Genomic DNA, 9,599 nt, shown 5'->3' with positions numbered 1-9,599 from the left:
ATAAACCCGTCTGTCTGAAGTGCTCTTCTTCTTCATTCCCCACCCCCATGGTTTTGGGGTTTAGTTATTTTCTGATAAATGTAACTTCTCCGTTATAATAGGAATAGTGAAGTCTCCATGAAGTCTCTCAGCGTCATTTATATTCGAGACCACAGGAAGCAATCTCTGTAATTGACGCTGGAAATCCGGCAGGTGTGAGTGTTTTACCCCCCAAGAGACGCCCCTCCTCCCAGTAATGGGTCTTCTAATCCCAGTATGTGAAGGAGAATTTTCCATCTAGATTCTCCCATAATATACAATTTAAGTTTCAGAATGGAGAACCCTTGTGATTGGTCTGATTGAAGAGACACGAGATTTGATGAGTGATAGGTCCCCCCTCCATTCATAGATGGTTGTGATATGTCTTCTGTGATTGGGTGGAAGGGAACAGCCTGTTCCGTGTCGGTAACATGTTTTTTGGTGAAAGTTCCTGTAACCTGTCCACATTCACCGAGCAAATCTTTGACGACTTTTCTTTTCCTTCCAGGTCACACGGGGCGATTATTGAAAGCTTTGCTCGCCATCAGCATCATTTTCCTTTGTTCACATCTCATATTCATGCTTTGCCTCCATACGGTGCCGGGACTGGACGACCTTCTGGCCATAACTGTACGTAGCCGGCACAAGTGATCTACATAACCGTATTCATTCCTATGTATGTTCATCATAAAAAGGGGCCGATGGTATTTGGCACCGAGGTCTTTGCTCCAAGCTTCTCCGATTATTTGGAGAAATACTCAGATATATGTGAGCCGCCTCACCAGTCAGAGGATTTGTAATTCTGTTCAGTCGTCATTTAACCCGGAAGTCCATGCCAAACGGTGCAGCCAAACCCTGGACTTCCAGTGCAGTTGAAGGAGCAGCAGCAGAATGAGGAGTCATCTTCCTGCTCTTCTCCCCTATAAGAAGTTCTCCCTTTTGCAGCACTGCAGTAAAGTGTGATTTGCTCCATATAGTGACCTGAATCCTGCTGTGCCATAGTCTAAAGCTCCACACACATGGGCCGAATGTCGGGCCGTAGCCTAAAGCTCCGCACACATGGGCCGCGAATGTCGGGCCGTAGCCTAAAGCTCCGCACACATGGGCCGAATGTCGGGGCCGTAGCCTAAAGCTCCGCACACATGGGCCGAATGTCGGGCCTAAAGCTCCGCACACATGGGCCGAATGTCGGGTCGTAGCCTAAAGCTCCGCACACATGGGCCGAATGTCGAGCCGTAGCCTAAAGCTCCGCACACATGGGCCGAATGTCGGGCCTAAAGCTCCGCACACATGGGCCGAATATCGGGCCTAAAGCTCCGCACACATGGGCCGAATGTCGGGCCTAAAGCTCCGCACACATGGGCCGAATGTCGGGCCTAAAGCTCCGCACACATGGGCTGAATGTCGGGTCGTAGCCTAAAGCTCCGCACACATGGGCCGAATGTCGAGCCGTAGCCTAAAGCTCCGCACACATGGGCCGAATGTCGGGCCTAAAGCTCCGCACACATGGGCCGAATATCGGGCCTAAAGCTCCGCACACATGGGCCGAATGTCGGGCCTAAAGCTCCGCACACATGGGCCGAATGTCGGGCCTAAAGCTCCGCACACATGGGCCGAATGTCGGGTCGTAGCCTAAAGCTCCGCACACATGGGCCGAATGTCGGGTCATAGCCTAAAGCTCCGCACACATGGGCCGAATGTCGGGTCGTAGCCTAAAGCTCCGCACACATGGGCCGAATGTCGGGTCGTAGCCTAAAGCTCCGCACACATGGGCCGAATGTCGGGTCGTAGCCTAAAGCTCCGCACACATGGGCCGAATGTCGGGTCGTAGCCTAAAGCTCCGCACACATGGGCCGAATGTCGAGCCGTAGCCTAAAGCTCCGCACACATGGGCCGAATGTCGGGCCTAAAGCTCCGCACACATGGGCCGAATGTCGGGCCTAAAGCTCCGCACACATGGGCCGAATGTCGGGCCTAAAGCTCCGCACACTGGGCCGAATGTCGGGCCTAAAGCTCCGCACACATGGGCCGAATGTCGGGCCTAAAGCTCCGCACACATGGGCCGAATGTCGGGCCTAAAGCTCCGCACACATGGGCCGAATGTCGGGCCTAAAGCTCCGCACACATGGGCCGAATGTCGGGTCGTAGCCTAAAGCTCCGCACACATGGGCCGAATGTCGGGCCTAAAGCTCCGCACACATGGGCCGAATGTCAGCAGACACCGGCTGATTAAAAAAAAAACGCTGAAATTTTGGCCCGTGTGTTTACCAGCTGGTTTCACAGAAGGCTGGCTGATTGGCTGCCTTGTGTTGTACAAACATGCTGGAAAACCAGCAGCCAACTGGCTCCCAATCAGCGCTCTCGACCAATGGCGGAGAGCGCTGACCGGAGTGTTCTGGTGGGGGGGCTTTCCCCCTGTCAGAACACAACAGCTCAGTGGGGGAGATCGCTGGACTAACATCGGATCGTCCGTACAGCGGCTCTGACAGGAGCTGACAGTTTTTTTACCTTCTCTGGTGGATTGAACAGAAAGAAAGAATAGTTTGTAGCCGGCTTCAGGAGGTCGGATATAATTCAGTCATACTGGTTGTATTGATGTATATTTCTGTGTGGTTATCTCCCCCAAACCCCCTCCCCCCCTTATACTTCCCCCTTATACCCCCTCCCCCCCTTATACCCATCATGTTTTATGTTTGTTTAGCAGGAAAAACGAGTGACTACCGGGCCTCACTCGATGCCCCACCCCCACCCCCCAAAACACTAAAGGGGGTTCTATGTGCAAAAAAATTGCTGTAAATGTATCGGCATTTGTGCAAAAATCACAAATAATTCCTTCACAAAGATATGAGAAACGTTTCTTCTGCAGGACGAATGGAACATTCCATTAGCAGATCCCGATTGTCCAATGTGGTCACATCGGAAGTAATTAGAATGTGTCACTAGGAAAGAAATGTTATTATAGGGAAGAGAAGATACCCCAAAATCATTCAATCCTAAGAGAAGATACCCCAAAATCATTCAATCCTAAGAGAAGATACCCCAAAATCATTCAATCCTAAGAGAAGATACCCCAAAATCATTCAGTCCTAAGAGAAGATACCCCAAAATCATTCAATCCTAAGAGAAGATACCCCAAAATCATTCAATCCTAAGAGAAGATACCCCAAAATCATTCAATCCTAAGAGAAGATACCCCAAAATCATTCAATCCTAAAAGAAGATACCCCAAAAACATTCAGTCCTAAGAGAAGATACCCCAAAATCATTCAGTCCTAAGAGAAGATACCCCCAAATCATTCAATCCTAAGAGAAGATACCCCAAAATCATTCAATCCTAAGAGAAGATACCCCCAATCATTCAATCCTAAGAGAAGATACCCCCAAATCATTCAATCCTAAGAGAAGATACCCCCAAATCATTCAATCCTAAGAGAAGATACCCCAAAATCATTCAATCCTAAGAGAAGATACCCCAAAATCATTCAATCCTAAGAGAAGATACCCCAAAATCATTCAATCCTAAGAGAAGATACCCCAAAATCATTCAATCCTAAGAGAAGATACCCCAAAAAGATTTAAGCCTAAGGGAGGATACCCTAAGAAAAGTTGATTTTGCCCCACCCCCAGTACAGCCACAACTTTATATATTTTGTGAAAAATCTCTCAGACTTGTGTAGAAGTGAATTCTGGGTGATTCTCACAGAACAAATGTGAATGCTGATTGGCTGGTTGAATAACCCCCAAGTGATAGCCCCCTCCCCCCGCCCCATGCATTGTGCTGTGTCATGTTCTATCTGATTGTGTTTTCTCGTCCAGGTAGTGACTGGGAAGTTTTGGCTCGCCATGTCGGAGTCATTCGGTGAGTCTCATCTGGTGGTTCTTCATGGTTCTTCATGGATATGAAGTCCTTATCTTCTCTCTTAGTCCCGGTTGCTCCATTCCCTGCTAAGACCTTAGAGAGATATGTCTGAGTACGGGGAGCATGTGCCGCTCGGTGCCTGTAGATGGGGGTGGGGAGAGAGACCTCAGCCCTGTGTAAGCTCCAGCTAGGATCATCTTGGAGCTTTCACAGGGCTTTTCCTTTGATTGATGGGCAGAGCTGTGGGGTGACCTTGTAGGGCTGCATTTCTCATACCCCGATTACCAGGGGTTGGAAGGAAGTGTTTGAAGACATTGAAGTGCCGATTGGAAGGATCTTGTGAACCTTCTGAGGAAAGGATGTTCTCAGGGCCGGTATGTGGACATTACAGATCGGTATTGTTTGTCCATTAGAGGGGTACGTTGGCCTGATGGCCTCCTGAAGATTCTCAAAATCTGGGAGCCAAGGCTCACCTCCTAGGCCTTGTCATCCCTGAACCCCAATAGTCTGAGAACCCCGTGTGATCTTCTGACACAAGTCTATGGGGGATGAGTGTGATCGATCTCTTCCCCATCTCTTCTCCTCTCCTTTCAGCTGGTTTCCCCTCCATAGCCTAATTGTTCCGGTACTCTGGGGTTCTCCTTTAAGGAATGATAGACGTCATGTGACGATGATCTCGTACAGAATTGTTTTTGAATGTGATCACATTGAAGGTTATCGTTCTGCTGCCCCTCCCTTTCCAGGTATCGCTACTCCTCTTCTCTTACAACTATTATAAGCCAGCCGTATAGAGTACAGCGAACATCGCACTCCGGTCCCATGCTATATGTGTGCTATAGTGACCACAGGTAGATAATACACTATATTGTCAATAGTATTGGGACGCCTGCCTTTGTAGCTATAACAGTTTCAACTCTTCTGGGAGTCCACAAGGTTTAGGAGGGTGTCTATGGCAATGTTTGACCATTCTTCCAAAAGAGCATTTGTGAGGTCAGGCACTGATGTTGGATGAGAAGGCCTGGCTCGCAGTCTCCACTCTAAGTCATCCCAAAGGTGTTCTATGGGGTTAAGGTCAGGACTCTGTGCAGGCCAGTCAAGTTCCTCCACCCCAAACTCGCTCATCCATGTCTTTATGGACCTTGCTTTGTGTACTGGTCCAAATCATTTGGTGGAGGGGGGATTATGGTGTGGGGGGGGGGGGGGGAGGGGAATTATGGTGTGGGGGGAAGGGGAATTATGGTGTGGGGGGGATTGTGGGGGGGGGGGGAATTATGGTGTGGGGGGGGGGGGGGGGATTATGGTGTGGTGGAGGGGGAGCTTGTTTGGTGGAGGGGGATTATGGTGTGGGGGGGGTCTTTTTCAGGTGTTGGACTTGGCCCCTTAGTTCCAGTGAAGGGAACTCTTTAAGGCGTCAGCATACCAAGACATTTTGGACAATTTCATGCTCCCAACTAACATGACTGCACATCAGTGCACAAAGCAAGGTCCATAAATACATGGGGGAGCGCATTTGGGGTGGAGGAAATTGACTGGCCTGCACAGAGTCCTGACCTCCCCCCCATAGAACACCTTTGGGATAAATTAGAGCGGAGACTGTGAGCCAGGCCTTCTCATCCAACATCAGTGCCTGACCTCACAAATGCTCTTCTGGAAGAATGGTCAAACATTCCCATAGACACCCTCCTAAACCTTGTGGACGGCCTTCCCAGAAGAGTTGAAGTTGTTATAGCTGCAAAGGGCGGAGCCAACTCAATATTGAACCCTCCGGACTAAGACTGGGATGTCATTAAAGGTCACGTGTGTGTAAAGGCAGGCGTCCCAATACTTTTGGTAATATAGTGTACAGTGAGGGGAAAAGTATTTGATTGGCTGCTGATTTTGTAGGTTTGGGCCCACTGACAAAGAATCGATCAGTCTATAATTTTATTGGACGGTTTATTATAACAGTGAGAAAATAACAAAAGTATCCAGAAAAACGCATTTCATAAAAAGTTATAAATTGATTTGCATTCCAATGAATGAAATAAGTATTTGATCCCCGATCAATCAGCAAGATTTCTGGCTCCCAGGTGTCTTCTATACAGGTAATGAGCTGAGATTAGAACTCTCTTAAAGGGAGTGCTCCTAATCTCAGCTTGTTACCTGTATAAAAGACACCTGTCCACAGAAGCAATCAGATTCCAACCTCTCCACCATGGCCAAGACCAAAGAGCTGTCCAAGGATGTCGGGGAGAAGATTGTAGACCTACACAAGGCTGGAATGGGCTACAAGACCATCGCCAAGCAGCTTGGTGAGAGGGTGACAACAGTTGGTGGCATTATTCGCAAATGGAAGAAACACAAAATAACGATCGATCTCCCTCGGTCTGGGGCTCCATACAAGATCTCACCTCGTGGAGGTTCAATGATCATGAGAACGGTGAGGAATCAGCCCAGAACTACACGGGAGAATCTTGTCAATGCTCTCAGCTGGGACCATAGTCACCAACAAAACGATCGGTAACACACTACACCGTGAAGGACTGAAATCCTGCAGCCCCCGCAAGGTCCTCCTGCTCAGGAAATCACATGTACAGGTCCATCTGAAGATCACTAATGAACATCGAATGATTCAGAGGAGAACTGGAGGAAAGTGTTGTGGTCAGATGAGGCCAAAATCAAGATCTTTGGCATCAACTCAACTCGCCGTGTTTGGAGGAAGAGGAATGCTGCCTATGACCCCAAGAACACCATCCCCCACCGTCATACATGGAGGACCTATGATCCCAAGAACACCACCCCCCACCTTCATACATGGAGGTCCTATGACCCCAAGAACACCATCCCCCACCGTCATACATGGAGGTCCTATGACCCCAAGAACACCATCCCCCACCGTCATACATGGAGGACCTATGATCCCAAGAACACCACCCCCCACCTTCATACATGGAGGTCCTATGACCCCAAGAACACCATCCCCCACCGTCATACATGGAGGTCCTATGACCCCAAGAACACCATCCCCCCACCGTCATACATGGAGGTCCTATGACCCCAAGAACACCATCCCCCACCGTCATACATGGAGGTCCTATGACCCCAAGAACACCATCCCCCAATGTCATACATGGAGGTCCTATGACCCAAGAACACCATCCCCCACCGTCATACATGGAGGTCCTATGACCCCAAGAACACCATCCCCCACCATCATACATGGAGGACCTATGACCCCAAGAACACCATCCCCCACCGTCATACATGGAGGTCCTATGACCCCAAGAACACCATCCCCCACCGTCATACATGGAGGTCCTATGACCCCAAGAACACCATCCCCCACCGTCATACATGGAGGTCCTATCACCCCAAGAACACCACCCCCCACCGTCATACATGGAGGTCCTATGACCCCAAGAACACCATCCCCCACCGTCATACATGGAGGTCCTATGACCCCAAGAACACCATCCCCCACCATCATACTTGGAGGTCCTATCACCCCAAGAACACCACCCCCCCACCGTCATACATGGAGGTCCTATGACCCCAAGAACACCATCCCCCACCGTCATACATGGAGGTCCTATCACCCCAAGAACACCACCCCCCACCGTCATACATGGAGGTCCTATGACCCCAAGAATACCATCCCCCACCGTCATACTTGGAGGTCCTATGACCCCAAGAACTCCATCCCCCCCACCGTCATACATGGAGGTTTTATGACTCCAAGAACACCATCCCCCCCACCGTCATACATGGAGGTCCTATGACTCCAAGAACACCCCCCCCCCCCCCACCGTCATACGTGGAGGTGGAAACATTATGCTTTGGGTTGTTTTTCTGCTAAAGGGACAGGACAAGTTTACCGCATCAAAGGGACGATGGACGGGGCCATGTACTATCAAATCTTGGGTGAGAACCTCCTTCCCTCAACCAGGGCATTGAAGATGGGTCATGGATGGGTCTTCCAGCATGACAATGACCCAAAACACACGGCCAAGGCAACAAAGGAGTGGCTCAAGAAGAAGCACATGAAGGTCCTGGAGTGGCCTAGCCAGTCTCCAGACCTTAATCCCATAGAAAATATGTGGAGGGAGCTGAAGGTTTGAGTCACCAAACGTCAGCCTGGAAACCTTAATGACTTGGAGAGGATCTGCAAAGAGGACAAAATCCCTCCTGAGATGTGTGCAAACCTGGAGGCCAACTCCAAGAAACGTCTGACCTCTGTGATCGCCAACAAGGGTTTCTCCACCAACTACTAAGTCGTGTTTTGTGAAGGGGGTCAAATATTTCACTCATTAAAATGCAAATCAATTTATAACTTTTTTGAAATGCGTTTTTTTCTGGATATTTTTGTTTGTTATTCACTGATATAGTAAACTGACCAATAAAATTATAGACGATCATTTCTTTGTCACTAAATCAACAGCCGATCAAATCCTTTTTTCACTCACTGGATTTGTGATCATCGGCTATTGGCACCCGGAGTAGATTATATCTGATCACCGTCTCTGTGTGTTCCCTGCTGAGCTCTGAATATCTTCTATCTGGTTCCTCCTCAGGTTGGACATCCATGACATCCCCAACACGGTGCGGTTGTGTCTCCGGATTTCGGCATGTTCTTGGTGTCGGCTGTGTGTCTGGGACTGTGCAATCGGCTGATTCCCCGGCAGAGCTCGCCATCGCCACGCGGGAGAATCCGCAGATCAACCGATGTGACAGAACAGGTGGGCGATGTGTTCCTGGCCGGAGGACGAGATAAACGCTTGGCAGGACCTCCCTTCGACCGGACTTCTCTACCGCCCTCCCACCGGACTTCTCTACCGCCATCTGACCGGACTTCTCTACTGCCCTCCCACCGGACTTCTCTACCGCCATCTGACCGGACTTCTCTACCGCCCCCCCACCGGACTTCTCTACCGCCCTCCCACCGGACTTCTCTACCGCCCTCCGACCGGACTTCTCTACCGCCCTCCGACCGGACTTCTCTACCGCCCTCCGACCGGACTTCTCTACCGCCCTCCGACCGGACTTCTCTACCGCCCTCCGACCGGACTTCTCTACCGCCCTCCGACCGGACTTCTCTACCGCCATCTGACCGGACTTCTCTACCGCCCCCCCACCGGACTTCTCTACCGCCCTCCGACCGGACTTCTCTACCGCCCCTCCGACCGGACTTCTCTACCGCCCTCCGACCGGACTTCTCTACCGCCCTCCGACCGGACTTCTCTACCGCCCTCCGACCGGACTTCTCTACCGCCCTCCGACCGGACTTCTCTACGCCCTCCCACCGGACTCTCTACCGCCATCTGACCGGACTCTCTACCGCCCCCCCACCGGACTTCTCTACGCCATCTGACGGACTTCTCTACCGCCCCCCCCACCGGACTTCTCTACCGCCATCTGACCGGACTTCTCTACCGCCCCCCCACCGGACTTCTCTACCGCCCTCCCACCGGACTTCTCTACCGCCCTCCGACCGGACTTCTCTACCGCCCTCCGACCGGACTTCTCTACCGCCCTCCGACCGGACTTCTCTACCGCCCTCCGACCGGACTTCTCTACCGCCCTCCCACCGGACTTCTCTACCGCCATCTGACCGACTTCTCTACTGCCCTCCCACCGGACTTCTCTACCGCCATCTGACCGGACTTCTCTACCGCCCCCCCACCGGACTTCTCTACCGCCCTCCGACCGGACTTCTCTACCGCCATCTGACCGGACTTCTCTACCG

At 51.0% G+C, this 9,599-nt stretch overlaps 1 protein-coding gene across 1 annotated transcript in view; it reads left to right on the top strand.

The window, feature by feature from the left end:
• Window positions 1-3,800: 3,800 nt before the first annotated feature.
• The window catches only part of LOC141112882 (piezo-type mechanosensitive ion channel component 1-like), a gene marked incomplete at its 3' end in the record, with an annotated part of 127,466 nt that continues 121,667 nt past the window's right edge, over window positions 3,801-9,599 (top strand). The window contains 2 exon segments of the mRNA XM_073605984.1: window positions 3,801-3,877; window positions 8,428-8,592. Coding sequence (XP_073462085.1) covers window positions 8,482-8,592 — 111 coding nt within the window.

Source organism: Aquarana catesbeiana, linkage group LG11 (assembly GCF_042186555.1).
Source record: "Aquarana catesbeiana isolate 2022-GZ linkage group LG11, ASM4218655v1, whole genome shotgun sequence".
In the NCBI taxonomy this organism is placed as follows: domain Eukaryota; kingdom Metazoa; phylum Chordata; class Amphibia; order Anura; family Ranidae; genus Aquarana; species Aquarana catesbeiana.
The sequence above is the reverse complement of the archived record's forward strand: the minus strand, read 5'-3'. Positions and strand labels throughout refer to the sequence as shown.